The 16,763-nt window shown below is 38.4% G+C and overlaps 1 protein-coding gene across 34 annotated transcripts in view; it reads left to right on the top strand.

Annotated features, from left to right (window-relative positions):
- POU2F1 (POU class 2 homeobox 1) overlaps window positions 1–16,763 on the top strand; it is a 116,734-nt gene that overhangs the window by 86,554 nt on the left and 13,417 nt on the right. For 31 of the 34 annotated variants that reach the window (XM_032448265.2, XM_032448263.2, XM_085526816.1 and 28 more), the window contains 8 exons: window positions 1,669–1,763; window positions 4,054–4,227; window positions 8,188–8,329; window positions 10,457–10,602; window positions 11,359–11,538; window positions 14,170–14,275; window positions 15,090–15,435; window positions 16,244–16,332. In XM_032448265.2, the coding sequence (XP_032304156.1) occupies window positions 1,669–1,763; window positions 4,054–4,227; window positions 8,188–8,329; window positions 10,457–10,602; window positions 11,359–11,538; window positions 14,170–14,275; window positions 15,090–15,435; window positions 16,244–16,332 (1,278 nt within the window). The remainder of the gene's footprint in view (window positions 1–1,668; window positions 1,764–4,053; window positions 4,228–8,187; window positions 8,330–10,456; window positions 10,603–11,358; window positions 11,539–14,169; window positions 14,276–15,089; window positions 15,436–16,243; window positions 16,333–16,763) is intronic. The other 3 variants (XM_085526854.1, XM_085526850.1, XM_032448262.2) reach the window with 1 other exon arrangement.

Here is a 16,763-nt window from a genome sequence, read left to right as displayed (position 1 = left end):
TAGTTGAAGTCAAAAGTTCTTCAGTTAGAGGTAACTGTTCTCTAGTTAGTAATTAGATTCAAGGAGCTGAAATAATCTTTCAAGTAGACAAATATTCACCTTGGAATAAGCATTGTATATGTGCTAGTAGTTAGCAGTCCTGGCATTTCTCAAACTGACCCATTCCCTCACCATGATTTTTCATAACTACAGCTGAGACATTCATTATGTAATACAAAGCGAATCTGCAAAGTTGTGCTTTGCTATTATTTAGTATAAGGAAAATTCTCTTACAATTTTTATAACATTAAAATCAGTGTCAGAAAACAATTATTCTGTAGTTTAGCATCCCTCACTAAAGGTGCATTTTTTCCTGTCTACTTAGGTAGTCCCAGGATAGTTTTTGCATCTCCTATGGCCCTCACAAACATTTAGTTTCTCACTCGCTATTTATCAAGTCCTAGTTCACGTGTCCCTTATCTGTTTTCCGCTGAAAGGTAGCTGGTCATGAGTGGTGCCAGCTTATTAGCCTGGACAGATTATATCAAACTCAAATTGAGCACAATTTATGTTCTGCTTGGTGTTCTGTCCTCTGAGTGGCCCTGTAGCATCTGTGTGCTGTTGCTGTGTCATCTCTCATTCACCTCCTGATTTTAGGTATTGAAAATGCTTGGTAAATGTAGATTTAATTAGTCAGAGCCTAAAATCATTATAGGGAAAGTTAATAGGCATAGTCAGAAGTTACATAGAATATCAGTGGTATTATTCACAGTAAGATCGGGGAAACTGATTTACTGTAAATCTATCTTTGTCTACGTTCTTACTCTTTAAAAACATATTTCAGAGGTTGTAATGCAGAAAATTTCAGATAGCTTCTGGTTAAATTACATAGATGCAGGGCAATTTCTCAATTTCTGGAAATATTTGATAGGCCACACAGGTAGTGGACTGTAAGAGAATTTATTTTTAGAGTGATAGCATTTTGTGTACCTTGGTTGCATCAATCTCAATTGTTCTTTAATATTTTCATTTCGTAACAGTTGGAGGCTTCATGTATTCTGCTTAATGCTTGATCTAGTTGTTCAAAGTATAAAGTGTTCAGTGTCTTGTTATTTTTGCAAAAGATTCCTTCTATATTTTGACCCAGAGAAGGTTGTCACCTGGGGTTGTTTTGTCGTCTGGTGTGATTTGCTTAAGTTTGACACATAAAGTTGCCTTCTTGTTATTCAGCTTACATGGGGTAGCATGGAGAGGAAGAGGAATGGTCAAGGAGTGCATTTGATATGTTTGGTTAGTGTTTAGTCCTTTTTACTTCTACATGGATCCTTGACTCTCAATCAGCTGTTGGTTACAGGAAGTTTACCTTTGATGTCTGTAAGTTGAAAGGGGCAATAAATGCTTCCTTCACACAAAACTTGGAGAACCTGAGTTACTACAATTGATTCTACGGGGGGAGTAGTGTAGTTTCTTTGTCTTACCTTTAGGTCAGCATGTGTACTACAAAAAAATACAAGGAGATTTTAGCCTGTAAAGTCCAAAGTCTGGAGGTATCTCTGCAGGGATAAAATAATGGCTTGCATCTCAGATTTCTTGTAACTTTCATTATTTGGCAAGAGCCTTGTTTCACCTCATTCCATGTTGTAGTCATTGTTCTGTAGGTAAACCCAAACTACCCTTTTCTCTTTCCAGGTCTCCTGCAAGCGCAGAATCTCTTAACGCAACTACCTCAGCAAAGCCAAGCCAACCTCCTGCAGTCTCAGCCAAGCATCACCCTTGCCTCGCAGGTCAGCCTTATTTCTATTGTATATGGGTTTCTGGGGGGATTTGAATTGTTGCAAGAGAGTAAACTGTATCTCAGTTACAGAAGCAAGTACAGCTCTACTACAGGTATAAATAGACTGATAGTATTGAATTTGTCTTTCTGGTTAAATTCAGTTTAGAACAGAACTACCCGTAACTTCAGTTTTTTAACTTTTCACTCGAATGTGCTGTATATATTTTTTTTCCAAATGCTTAGTTTTTATTTTTTGCTGAAAGTTTTCATGTTTGGCATTCTGATTTAATGGGACTAGGTGAGCATTTGATTTCTTGTAGGGTTCTCTTGGAAAATCTATATGTTTGTGAAATTCAGAGGAGCAAGGTGTGGGCTGCTCAAAAAGAGGATTACAGACTGGTATCTCTTTTAGAGATTGCAGTAGTAATCTGCCTCTATTCTAGCTGAGTTGCTTCACTGTTATTGTCAAGTCACTGCCAGCCTTATTAGTTACCTTCTGTGAAAGCGTCAGAAATGCATTAAAATATTCTGTTAGATATATGTTAAAATATTAAAGCTCTATGATTAAGCTCTCAGACAGTAAGAAAACCAATTCTAAGATTGCACGTGCCTGCAAATTTAATTTTGCTTCTCTCTGTGTTTTTCTGTGCAGTTTAGTGACATGATTGCATGCTGTTTCTAAAATACTGTATAATATCATACAGTATCTTCTTGCCTTGGTTACACGTGAGAAATTTTTAGTCTGTAATAAGATGCCTGTTGTCTATCAGAGTCTTAGAGAACTACATTTTCTATTATACCACCTATAGTACTTCTCATGTGCCATGCAGAAAATGAAATTCGTCTCACCTCTATAGCTCATACTTCAGTTAGCAGCATGACTCCTCACTAAAGATTATACTTGGATTTTAAAAAGAAGTATCAAAGCCACTAAGAAAAAGTAAATTACACGAAGGAGATGAAGTCAGTAAAACCATTGAAGTAATTATTCACTATGTTTAGCATAAATTTAAAAATAATGGGGCACATACGTCTGCAATCCTAGAAAGATCATACATGATCATATTATTTTTCAAGTAATGGAATTATCGATGCTGACCTTCCTCTACCATCTGCTATGCATTGCACAATACTACTGCACTAAGCCAGGAGAAAAACAACAGCTATGTAAAGACTCAGCTATGTATGGAGCATTTATTTTAGAACAGCCATTTCTGGATGTTTGCAAGCTACTGTTGTGTTGCATAGACTTGAGAATGAATTGTGCTGAAGGAGCCTGTAGTTCCAGAGCTGGATGTAGGATATAAAAGTTAATCAGCTGAACTGAATATAATTTGAGTAAAAGATTTGTCTCTGCATCTCAGGTTATCTATTGCATGTGAGAAGTCAGAGGTTTGTGCCCAAAATATGTTTACAGTGGTTTTGCTGCACCTAAAACCTAAACTGCAATACCACATTTTAATGTATTTTGTTCACATGTTGATATCATGCTTTTTTCTTTTCTTTTCTTTTTTTTTTTTTTAAACATATTCTTACTGCTGTATCTAGTATGTTGATATTCAGGAGGAGTGAGCCTTTTGCTGACTTTCTGGAAGATTTGCCTTTTATGCAGAAGTAAAATAAGATCTAAAAGGAATTATATATATATGTATACATATATATATATATATTTGCAAGTTGCCTTTACTTAATTTCTTACGTTGTCAGTACTGTTACACTTACTGTTGAAAGTATGAACAGAAGGGTTAGAGAGCAATGTATTTTTTTCCTTACTCAGATTGTTGAGTCGCTCACAAGAGATGGCATTAGAGGAAACTTGCTTTGTATGCTGTCCTTTTAGGTGCTCACTGTTCCAGGATTATACAGGAGAGTTCAAGACTTTTAGGCTGCTGACAGTCTGCCCCTTCATACAAGTAGTAAACTCAGTTTAAAATTGAATGAATACCAAGCTGTCTATAGCCAATAGAACTGGAACAAGTAGGAGTGTTCAGCCCTTCTTTGAGTGGCTTCTGTAGCACATGAAAGTTGTTGGTTATCTGCTGCACTGAACATCTCGTAGGTTTCTTTAATGGGTTCTGTCAAAGCCTTTAAAAGACTGTCATATTAATACAGTTTTCTGAGTTGTGTTTGCTTGTTCTTGAGAAGAATGTAGATAAATGTAAAGAACTTTCAGATTGATGGAAATGTCAAATTCATTGATCTTTCTCACAGAAACCTCTCGTACTTTTTCTAATGTTATTTTTTGCTGGTTATTCTTTGAAGTCTGATTTTCATGTTTTCCTTGCCCTCTATCCTAATAGCCAGCAACCCCAACACGCACAATAGCAGCGACCCCCATTCAGCCACTTCCACAGAGCCAGTCAACACCAAAGCGAATAGACACTCCCAGCTTGGAGGAGCCCAGTGACCTTGAGGAGCTTGAGCAGTTTGCCAAGACTTTCAAACAAAGACGGATCAAACTTGGATTCACTCAGGTGAGACTGCGTACCTTAGTGCCTACCAGTGTGGAATCTGAGGTCTCATCTTTCAAGTCTGGAGGGAGACTGCAATTCCACCTTTTCCTAGGAGTACCTTCTTAAATAGGGTTATGCTCTGGCCTTTATGTAGGAGATTTCTAAGAAATAACAGAAAAAGCCATACATCCATCTTACATCCCTGTTGGTTTTAAAGCATAGCCATTTTCCCAGCAGGTACATGCATTTACCAGCTCCAGATGTCATTGCATGTGCACTATCCATTCTGTAGGATTTAAAATGAATGGGACAAAGCACTTTAAAGCTGCCTTCAGAAGTACAAAGTTCCAAAAAAAAATCCTACAGCACAATTAACTGCTCTGTGTGTTTAAAAAAAAAAGTATGTCACTACTGTGGAGTTGCTTTGGTTGTCAAAGGGTTTTTATCTCTCAAGCGTATTTTGCTATTAAACATCAATGATTTCTGTATTTAATGCTTTTGCTGAGGTTCCTAAACAAAACCTGAAAGGACTGTCACCTTTGAAGTTCTCTCCTTGCAGAGATGAACTGGAATTGTGGTTTATTTTGTTTTGTTTAAAAGCTCAGGAATACCAATAGAGCTGAAGAAAAGTCATCTCAAATGTAGTGAAAATGGTTGAATGAGGAGTACAATTAGAAGTACAATACGTTTCATTATTCTGTTGAAGGGAAATACCACTTGGGTGCAAGAGCCCTTTTGTATCAGTATAAAAATGAAATATTTTACTACAGAATTAAAATAATCTGTCCAGGTAAACAATTCATTTTGTCAGGAGCCCATGTTAAGCACAGACGTGTTTTGCCAGAAGAAATAGCAAACAAAAATCCAAGTAGGTATTTAAAAGTCTGAGCTCAGAGCAGTCAGTCCAGAATATGTGATTTGTCCACCCTTGGAATAAGTAAACCTACTCTAGCTGAAACTATGTGCTGAAGTCAGATTTATTTTTCTGGCAGAGCTTTAAATGTTTGAAAAATCAGGGTTCATAATGAAAGTTCCTGGCAGTGTCTTAATTATAACCGAAGAACAGAATGTTCCTAGTAAAATTAAGTGCATTTTGCTGGCATGTGTGCCTCCTTCTCTTCCTTCTTTCCACTAGAGGGAGGTACAGAAATGTAACAGTAGTAGACACACATAAAAACTGGAATAAAGCAGAACAGAATAGAGTAAAACACAATAGCTTCCCTACAGCCCGATTGAGGAGGTTTATGTAGATCTTTAGCTATTATGTTTAGTCTGTCCTACTGTCAAATGATTATAAAGGCTCAACTGAGACTTTTTAAGCTATGGATTAACCCTTATTATTTTGACTCTGTTACAAATTTTCTGTGGTCAGGAAAAACGATCACAGCTTGCATTTTAGTATTTGCTTTTTAGCTTAAAAATAGCAAACAGAACAAGCAATAAAATTGCATTTGATCATTCCTGTCCTGCATTAAGTGCGTATGTATATATTTATTATATTCTAAAAATGTCTATTTAATTGTGTAATTGGAGATCCCTGTTACTTCAGTTTCCTATAGTTGGATAAGCAGACTGCCTTTTAAAGGATATAATAAATTTATTTCCAGTCACACTGAAAGTTTTTTAAAACCCAACCCACCTCTGTTTTTCAAAGATTGTTTGTGTAGCAAATGGATCACTTGCTATATTCTATTTTCTCAGTAATATAAAAGACACTGAATTTCAGCAGTGTCCTCCCCAAAAGAGTCCATAGTAGATGTGTTTATATACTGTTGTCTAACTGTTTTTCTTAAAAGTGGCTCTGTCTCTGACATGCAGAGTTACAGTGAAAGTATTGCATCTTAGTCTTATTGCAGTTGTGGGGCTAATTGCTCAGGACAGATCAAAGCTATGTGAACAAACATTTTAGACTCTGTAGAGGATATTACCTCCTCTAGCCCATCTGAACTTCATAGAATCATAAAAGGGCTTGGGTTGGAAGGGACTTCAAAGATCAGAGAGTTTCAACTCTGCTGCTGCAGTCAGAGTTGCCAGCCCAGATCATATTGCCCAGGGCCCCATTCAGCCTGTCCTTACGAACACCTCTGGAGATGGGGCATTCCCAGCTTCTTTGGGTGACCTCTTCTAGCACCTCACTACTCTCTCAGTCCCCTGACATCTAATCTAAATTTCCCCTCCTGTAGTTTAAAACCATTCCCCATTGTCCTATCACTGTCTACAGACAAGCACACACAATAGTGAGGTACCTTATAATCAGTCTTATTTAATTACTGGAGTGTCATTCAGTCTACAACATAGATGAGACATGTCATTCATCCTCTGTTCCATCCAAACTTTCAGTAGCCCATCCCAGAATAAGAAATTCTTGCTCCTATTTGTAAATTCCTTTGCCTACATCAGCAGTGCTGCCCTGCCACCTTTTTGGTATTGAAAACTGCTGACAAAGAAATGTTTAACTATTCATTTTAATCATGCAGTAAGTATCAGTAAGAACAACACAGATATCAGAATTAAATTTGGTTGGGCACTGGAGCAGATTTCATAAATCTCTCTTCCAAGACATAGACCAGCTTATGGTTAAAATGGTTGACATAGCCAGGTTTTCTTCATAAACTCACTAGAGCATCCAGGTTACTTCTCTTGGAATGATTTGTGAGTTTTGAAATGCACAGAATCCTGGGATATGAGTTGAGATTTCCTCAGTTTTCCTTTCCTGTTTGAAGGGCTTACAAACCAATTGTTCTGTTCCTCTTCAAAGGAGTTTGTTTTCTTCATGCAGCCTGCACAATTTACTTACCAAAGGCTTTCTACCTTGCTTGGATGTGACCACTCTGCATGCTGTTGGTTTATTTGTGTCAAGCTGTTGTTGTGGATCTGATGTAAAGGAAGGCGAGCAAGCTTTACGTGCCATCCAACTAACTCAATCGCAATTAAACTCCACTAACTGTGCTCAAGCTCTTCAGTCTTTTCTTCCAGGCTTTTTATCTATCACCTTTTGTGTTAAATAAATAAAAAGATATCTAAATTAATCTAATTTTATAGCACATAGTAAGAAACAGTTACATTCTCTGAAAAGACAAGGCCTTCATGCTGTGAAACAAAACTCCAAAGCATGCTGTTTATAATGACTGTGATCAAGAATGGGACTTTATCTTTTTTAAATGAGACTTTCAAAGCATGCAGTACGTGGTGGCTGCATACGTATACTGGAGCAGAATGTCTGAAAGCTAGCTAAAACTGAGTTTTGAAAAGCAATAACGCTTAAAGAGGTGATCATCTGTCTGTTAATCTCATGGCTAGCTTTTGGCAGATGGGTATTGGTAGTGAAGACTACCGTTAATCATTATTTGAAATGATTGAGCTTCTTGCCTGCTTTGAAATGCCCATCTATGGGGAGAAGTTTGATTTGAACATCAGAAGATACTACAAGTTCAGCTATGAGTATTTCTCCATTTATTTAAATGTGACTTCAATTTGTAGACAAGCCTCATTCATCTCTTCAAGAGTGTTTTTCTGCTAATTTGAGGACATAAATTCACTGTATTTCTGCTAACTTGAAGTTTTTCTTCATTGATATGAAATATACACAGACTTAAATCTGCTCCCAGAGAGAGTTTGGCCTTTCCCTTTTTTTTTCTTTCTTTTTTTTTTATTTTTTTTTTTTTATTTTTTAAAGAACTATGAGAAAAATTGCAAGTTAATATGCAGTGGAATGTTCTGAGTAATGATAATGCTAAGAAGAAAAAGCATGAGGGATTTCCTGGAAAGACTTACACAGTTAAATTGACCAAGTGAAGTTTGAAAACATGACATTTCTTTGTCTTTATTTGCTTTAGCGTGAATCTTTAGTGCTGAGCAACTTTCTGTGAAACTGAATTCTGTGCAGTATAGGAGTCACTAAATACTCAAGGATGTCGACAGGATTCCTTGCTTTGGAAGTACCTATGTTAGTGAATCCCTTTTTTCTCTTTCTTTGTCCAGGGTGATGTTGGGCTCGCTATGGGCAAACTCTATGGAAATGACTTCAGCCAAACTACCATCTCTCGCTTTGAAGCCTTGAACCTCAGCTTTAAGAACATGTGCAAGTTAAAGCCGCTTCTGGAAAAGTGGCTCAATGATGCAGGTGAATGAGTCTGTGTATTTCTTCACCAGCCTACCAAAATCAGTAGGATTCTGAAAAACTTCGGAAAAAATGCTTCGTTGGTGCCCTTATGGTTTTATGAAGCCATCGATCTTGTGTTCATGGGACAAAAAAGGGTGTAGAAATAAGTGCCCCTTCTTCCCTGTTTGTGTGCCCACATATGTCTGAAATAGCTCCCCTTTGAACTTCTAGAATTTTGTTCTACAGTCAGCTGAATAATTGCATGGGGTGAGATGTAACGTGTGTCATGGTTTTCCTCCTTCATGTATGTTAATGCATATAACTTCTAATCCTCCTCTAGCTTTCTTTTTCAGATGTGTAATAAGAGAGAGTTGCATGCTTTGTTGTTTCAGTAAGCAGAGCTTATTGCATTCATCTCCTCCCACATCCCCTGTGTGCATTCTTTTCATCTCACTCCAAGAGTCCTTATGAGCACTCTCTTTCTCTCCATAGGAAGAGTTATTTGTTAGGGTTTTTTTTTTTTTCTTTTCTTTCCAGAATGATTTTTTTCCTAGGGAGAAAGTTACTCATGATGCCAGTGTTATAGCGAAAACAAAAAGAAAGAGAAAAAGAAAACAAAAAGCTCCAGAAAATGGAGTTTGGATGGTGGTGCTAGGTGTCAGGATAGATAATGTTAGTGCTGTCAGCTTTTTTTCTTTTGAGTGTATGGTTGTATGTAGTGTAAAACTGATGGATCTGCTAAACCAATGGCACAGATGACTTGTGCCTTCCTACTGGTATCAAGATGAAGAGAGCTTTATGCTTTTACCTGCAGTATTCCCTGAAATTTTGTAATTAACTGGATTCAGTGTAGAATTTTTTTTTCTTCATTGGAACAAGGAAATGTCATTCTGTTGTGCTTGAGAGGTGCAACCTTAGATAATCTGTATCTATGGTAGAAAACATGAAGAACTTCACACTGACTGCTGTAGTTATCAGGGCAGAAATCCCCTAAAAGCTGACATGAGGGAATATGTCATACTTTGTTTTTCCTGCTAACCGGAAGAAATACTTGGATTTGTAAAATGAAGCTAAAGACTGTTAACGGTGCTGGGTTCCTATGCAGCCTGAAAGCTTGGAACCATAGTCTTTGGCTCTCATTCAATTTCTTGAAAATCTTTGAAAGAAAGATTCGGGTGACTATAAAGGTCATTCAGCTATTTTTGGGTAAAAGCAGGCAGCAGAAGCATATCAATGATCCATTACATTATGTTACATTGGAGTGCTAGAATTCACTGTTACAGAACTTGCTTTGTTCTGTGGGATTTTCAGGATGGTGAAGGGATCCAGCAGATTTTTGGGTAGTTACTGAAAAAAATAATAATATAATCTAGAAAATATTGTAGTGAATGTGCTTGCCCATTTGAGCCTATGAGAGTGGTGTTAAGCATTATGAACTATGTCATCTACTTATCAGGCATAAACCCCAGTGCAGAAAAGGGTCTTCAGAGTTACTCAACCATAATTGGTCATTTTGCTTGAGCTTAGTTCTGGAACCTGTTGGTTGGTTTGCACTTCCTTGTGCAGAGTAGGTTAAAAGTGCATCTTCTCTTTGCTATTCTGTGGGGCCAGAAAGGATAGGATTGGCAGTTGACAACTGGAGACCTTCTAAAGCTAAGGAGAGGGAAACTCTCCTTATATAAAGCCTAGATGTGTAGGCTTTCTAGCAGAGCTGCATAGCACAGACTATCTGCTAGGATCTCCAGAGAAAAGAGGCTTAATGCTGTGAAGGCTGGGAGCTTCTTCTTCCTGTACTGTGCTGCAGAATAGGTAAAAGAAATTTCAGATCGCTCAGATTTTTTCATAGTTTGTGGCTTATTGCTGTGGGGTGTGTATATCAACTGCTGCGTTTTTTCCTTAAACTGTAGTTGCAGTCTGATAGTGTGGTTTGGAATGAGATATGGGAAAAAGAAACTTTGTATGGGTAAAATAAAAGGGGTACTCTGGTAGAATACAGGAGCAAAGACAGCACCCTCCTGGGCTTAACTCGTAGATTTTAAGTGGATTTTAGCATGCCTTGCACAGGGGAAGAACACTTACATTATAAGTTGCACTGCATTCAGATAAAATCTCTTTATTTGTGTTAATTAATCTATTTTTTTTTTACAGAAAACCTCTCATCTGATTCAACTCTCTCCAGCCCAAGTGCCCTGAATTCTCCAGGGCAAGGAATCGAAGGCGTGAACCGTAGGAGGAAGAAACGCACCAGCATAGAGACCAACATACGTGTGGCCTTAGAGAAGAGTTTCCTGGAGGTCAGTGATACTGTTGTTCAGGTCAACCTATAAAGAAACAAAGAAACTTTTGTTTAATGATGCACCTGCTAGAATGAAACCATTACCGTACTATTTAGGAAGTTGCTTGTACTAATGGAGGTAAATTCAAGGACTGTTCCAAGGAGTACATGATCAGTGTCTATTTTAATTAAAAAAAAAAACAGCAAAAAACCCATGCATACAACCACCCCACCAAAATCTCATTGGTTCTTACAGTTCCTTGACTCAGTGATTTTTGCAATCCAAGGTGCTGAACAGTAGCTCAAAGCTTGATGTTGTGCACACCAAAAAAAATTAAAACAGAATTACCTTTTCTGAGTATGGGTAAACGGGTAACAGTCTCAACATACATAACATTCAGTTCTTAACTACCTTTATGCAGCTGTTCTGTTCATTAACTGGTGATGTTAAAAGAAAGCTTTCCAATCAATAGCCAGAGTTCTTAGAAGGATAAACTTATACAAGTCAGATCCTTTCTCTCATAAAGACTCATGTGGGCTTTGTCTTCATCACCCATCTTTAAGGAATGTAGCTTGCCATTGGTAGAAATTCTCCTGTCACTTGGAAAATGTAGGGCAAAAGTATCTATTATGATCTGTCTCTAGAGAAAGTGCCACTGAGCAGATTCTGTGTATAAATAGCCTATCCAGATTTCTGCCTAGTGAAGGAGAGTCTATAATGTAAAGCGTATGAAGGTAGTTTCTCACTTTTCAAGTACTTGTTTCCTTTTCTCAGAACCAAAAGCCTACCTCGGAGGAGATCACCATGATAGCTGACCAGCTAAACATGGAGAAGGAGGTGATCCGCGTTTGGTTCTGTAACCGGCGCCAGAAGGAGAAAAGGATCAACCCACCCAGCAGTGGTGGAACCAGCAGCTCGCCCATCAAAGCAATTTTCCCTTGCCCAACCTCACTGGTAAGAATCAAGAATCTGTGTTGAAAAAGACCACTGGAAAAGAAAGTTCTGCTCTGCGCTCTGTGGCAATTGCACGTGCTACACCTTCTTTGTACAGCAGATTCATTCTCACAAGTGTGTCTTTTACTGGCATTTTAAATATACTTCTTGCATACTACAAAAGAGAGAGAATGCTTAAGTATCAGGCACCAATCAGGTCTTCACTTCAGGTATTTTATTTAGCCAACTCATGACTAAGTATTCTGGCTAGGGAATTTGCGTTTAGGTTGTTGCTTTGGAAATATTCCAGATAGTAGCCCATGCTTGTATCTGCGTTTTCTCTTGACAAAACTGTTTTTATAATATAACAGCAATAAAAAATGCTTAGCAGTTCTACCCCTCCTGCCTTATTTGGGCTGCAGTGTTAAGTAGGTGAGCCGCAGTAAATGGTGTCATTTGGAGACTTAAGTCATGAAAGTCCGGTGTTACTGTTGTTGTCACTTTTATTCAGGAATTATTATATCAAGAAGGCATGGAACAAAGGAGGAAAATAGCTAATACTCATGTAATTAATTTCCCAAACTTGTATTTACCTCAGGTAAACACAAACTTCATGAAAATATGAGTAACAAAACACTTGCATCAAGGTTCCTTCAGCTCCTTTGCTACCAATGTCCATGGAGGTCTGTTTTCATAAATAGAAACAGTAGCTATTAGATTTCATAGTAGCTATGCTAATAGGACTGTGGTGGAATTTATGTAGCCTGTAGTTGTCTTTTTGTAGTATTTATTCCACCTCCATCATTGTAGTAGCTAATATCTTCCAGTACTTCATTAAATCATTAATTTTGGTGATGTGTCATTCTTTACCTTCATCCTTGTCTCAGGATGTGTGCATGCAACTTCTCGTTTCAGGGGAAGGGATATGTTAACTGTGCTTAGAACTTTTTTTTTTTCCCCTCTTTTTTTTCCAGTTGGAAAGCAAGGCTATATGCCTTGCTGCCAAAGCAGAACATAGTGAGGTTGGTCAAAGTGTGCAAGCATTGTTGGACTGCAACTTAAGAATAATTTTTCTACATACGTTTCTTCTTAATTACCAATGGCCATTGTATATAAGAAATTGAAATGTTAACAACAGTATCCATTTTATCAGTGGTATTTCACTAAGTGTTTCCACTCATTGTAATCTTCTCTTAAGACTGTATTACCACTCAGATGGACGTTCCTCCCCTGCCACTGTCTGCTATCTGCTCTGTTGATTCCTTTTGTCAGCTCTGGAGACTGTGTCCGTAGGGTAATTGGACTCAGTTTCCTAATCTGGCTACAAATTAACCACATGAAGAGTAGCAATTAAATTTTAGTAGCACATCTGGATAACCAATCTAACTTCCACCCTGACTGCGTTAGTGCTGGAACTCTGTGGCAGGATTGGAGGGGAATGCTCTTTTTGATCGTAAACTCCTTTTGCATTGGCTTAAGTCAGTCACTGTAACCACAAGGGTTAGCTGTATTAATTTTAGGTCAATCACTGCCCTGAAATATTGATTATGACTTTGGCCTTAACTGTTCAGTGGACAGTTGACAGATGTGATGTGTAGGCTGCGTTAGTGGGAAGTGTACTGTATGTCTAGTTCTTCTTTATTTCATAGACTATTTGAGATGGATGGAAAGCTCTTAGACCTGTCTCAGTTGCCCCAGCCTTGTTTAAAATGCATAAAAAGCATTTTACTTCCTATAATAGGATATGCAGCATGAGGGAGATTTCTCTGATAATGGACTTAGGTAAGAGATGGGAAAGGAGGAAGGTTTTAGCCTGTATTCTTAGCTGTGTTCTCTTGGGCAATTTTGAAGTATTAATTTCTCTCATTGGTTTAAAGCAGCCTTCAAATATTACTGTTAGACACTATTTCTTGTCCACCAAAAGTCTTTCTTTTTAATGTATTTTATATTTGTTCATAAGCCTACTTCTACAGCCTTAGTTCTTACGGTGTTTTTTCTCTGCAGTACTTGCAGTTGTAGCTTAATTGTACTAAGCTGCCCATATGTTGAATAAGCTAATGTCTATTGGATGTTTTAAAATTTAGAGAACTTACCTCTGACACAAGGAAACCTAGCAAAGTCGAGCTCACAGGTTGCTTGAGTAAATGTGAAACATTAGGCTGTTTATCCGTATAAACACATTTCCCTAAATACCTTTGTTAATGCTGTGGCCTCTCAATCATTTTATCAGAGAATGAGATTTTCAGCTGAAAAGATATATTTAAACAAAGGAAACACCATATATTAATCATATATTTTGTAACTCTTTCTGTAAGAGTTGCTCTATTAAACAAGGTTCTGTCTTTGGCGGGGAGGGATAAGTGGAGGGCCAACTTGCAGTCCTGAGACAGTATGGATATAACAGATACACCTTCCTTCAAATGCTGAATAATTAAGAGTAAATATATTGCTGGTAATTAGAGAAGGTAGTGTGGCTAGCCCACTGAATGCTGAAGTAATGGATGTAGAAGCTCCCTTTCTAGTTAGCTTATGTGCGGTATTTTCCCTGGTAATTTCCTCAGCCGAGGATGAGAAGAAAGAAATGCAATTCTAGTAGCTAACTGCTTTTGTCTTTTTAACAGTTGAGCAGTTGTATTCTTTTTTGACCTCCAGGTGGCAACCACGCCAAGCCTTGTGACTAGCAGTGCAGCTACTACCCTGACTGTCAATCCTGTGCTCCCTCTGACCAGTCCTGCTGTAACTAGTTTGTCAGTCACAGGTAAGGGGTGCATGCCCTGACAGTTTCTTCACAGTTCATTTATTTTTAGTTGTCAGGTAAATTATGATGTCAAACAAGTAATTGAGGTTCTATAGAGGTAAAGATTTTGTTGGATTTCTAATGCCCTTTGTTGTAGTTATTTGGGAGAAATTTAGAACTCTCTGGGATCTACTGCCAAAGATTTTGTATAAAGTAGGTATTGCGTGTTGATGTGTGCATTGCGAAGATGTTTCAGACAGATATCCACAATCTGCTTGGCTAGAACTGGAAAACAGGAAAGAGAAATGCCTTTATGATAGATAAAGAATCTTTGGGATATTGTGAACTCATCTTTTGTGTGTTGGTTCCAAGTATTCCTCTTCTCTGAACTTTAAACAGAGCTCCTGGCCAGGTTTGCCTTGTGCCCATGTTAACTTCTACTGTTTTCCCCTTTCAAATTATTCAGAAGGTCTTTCTTTATCTCAGTAGCAGTCACACAAGTATCTCAGGGCATCCTTGTCATTGTTCCACATTATTCTGCTCTGAAACTTCACTCTTTGTGATCGTTTGGTTAACTTTCCTCAGGAAACAAGTACAGGTGATAGTGAAGTGCAAGGTGCTGCCTCCTATTGCTAGCTTCTAGTGCTCCTCAGCCTCCTCTTGAAGTGTCATTCCATTGTAGACTGACACCCAAACTCAAAGTCAGACATCTCAGTTCTAGAAGAATGTGTTTATCTCCCTTTCGGTTGGATGTGCAGTTCAGTTCAAGTGGCTAGTGGTTTCTGCTCAGTTATATCTGGCTTTTGTACTGATATAACCAGACTCAATCTTTTAGGCACAACAGAAACCACCTCCAACAACACAGCAACAGTGATTTCAACGGCACCTCCAGCTTCTTCAGCAGTGACATCACCCTCCCTGAGTCCTTCCCCTTCTGCCTCAGCCTCCATTTCAGAGGCATCCAGTGCCAGCGAGACCAGCACAACACAGACAACCTCCACTCCCTTGTCCTCCCCTCTTGGGACCAGCCAGGTGATGGTAACAGCATCAGGGTTGCAAACAGCAGCAGCAGCTGCATTACAAGGAGCTGCACAGTTGCCTGCAAATGCAAGTCTCGCTGCCATGGCTGCTGCAGCAGGACTAAACCCAGGCTTGATGGCATCCTCACAGTTTGCAGCTGGGTAAGGATGAATTTTTCACACCCCTAAAGGTTAAGCAGCAGGAAAGGGAAGGAGAATTCTTGGAATGATTTGTGTGGTCTTTTATGTATTGCAGTTTTCTGGTAGCTCATTTGGCACTTTTAGTGTCTTTTACCTGAAATTCTGAAGGTTTGCTTATAGATGGTAACCATTCCCATCAGGGTACACAAACATGGTTTTCATTTTACAAATGGAAAAGCTGTGTTGCAGTGTTGTTGTTTGCAGTCATCTATCCCACTGCTGAGTTTAACTTAAGAGCTGCAACTTACCAGAAACCATTGAATCATCTCAAATGGAGAGTTGGCCTAGGCCCACTTGTCACCTCTGTTTTCATTTCTCCCTCACGATCAAGAAGTGTAAAAATACATAATATGTGTTGTTGAAGATTTTGCTTTAAAAAACATTGCTCTGAGAGATGGCTCTTTGTTTCTTCAGTTCCTCTTGATTGACATCTGTCTTATCTGAATCTAGGAGTTTATGGTAGCTATCTAACAAGTTACAGTTTCTCAAAAATACATTACAGGAATATTTTACAGCTACGATCAATGCAACGTGTACTTACATTGCCTTTACTTCAGACCTATTGCTAGCCACAGAGCTGAAAGGCAACATCTACTCAAGATACCGTCAAAAAAAAAAGGAAATAAACTAAAAACTAGATTGAGGCCTTTCATGTCCCCTCCCACCCCCTTTAAAAAAATATATGATCGTGTAGTTCTGAACTATGGCCACCTTTTCCTAAAAGTAACACTCTTTGTCTTTGTTTCTTCCATGATCTTGCTTCCTGCAGAGGTGCCTTACTCAGTCTCAATCCAGGGACATTAGGTGGTGCTCTCAGCCCAGCCCTGATGAGCAACAGTACACTGGCAACTATTCAAGGTCAGTAAAGCACTTCTTAATGCATCTCTGTTGTACTTCCTTAGCTTTGTTGTTCTCTACCACAAAAAAAAAAAAAAAAAAAAAAAAAAGAACGCTGGCTCTTCAGAACTGGACATAAGTGTTGTCAGACTGGAGGTTTTTCAAAATTCAAATGCCCAAATTCATTGTATGTGTCACGGATTCAAGAGCAGGTGAAACTTCAGAAAGTAGAGTAGAGTCAGGTATAATCTCATAGAGATTCACAGAAGTCCTTTAAGATACTGCGTGTGATCTGGAGTTTATTTCCTTGTCTTTGCCCCATAGTTCTAGAGGGATACGTGTCTCCAGCAGGTTGGAGATACGCATTTTATAGCTCTTCTGACATGAGCTTGAGCAGGGTTGCGCTGTTTTGAGATCTGTGGGAGAGCACTTCTGAGAAAGACTTGATCCTG

Source organism: Coturnix japonica, chromosome 1 (genome assembly GCF_054131305.1).
Source record: "Coturnix japonica strain WE chromosome 1, WE-NBRP24, whole genome shotgun sequence".
Lineage (NCBI taxonomy): Eukaryota > Metazoa > Chordata > Aves > Galliformes > Phasianidae > Coturnix > Coturnix japonica.
This window is presented reverse-complemented; position numbering and strand designations above follow the sequence as displayed.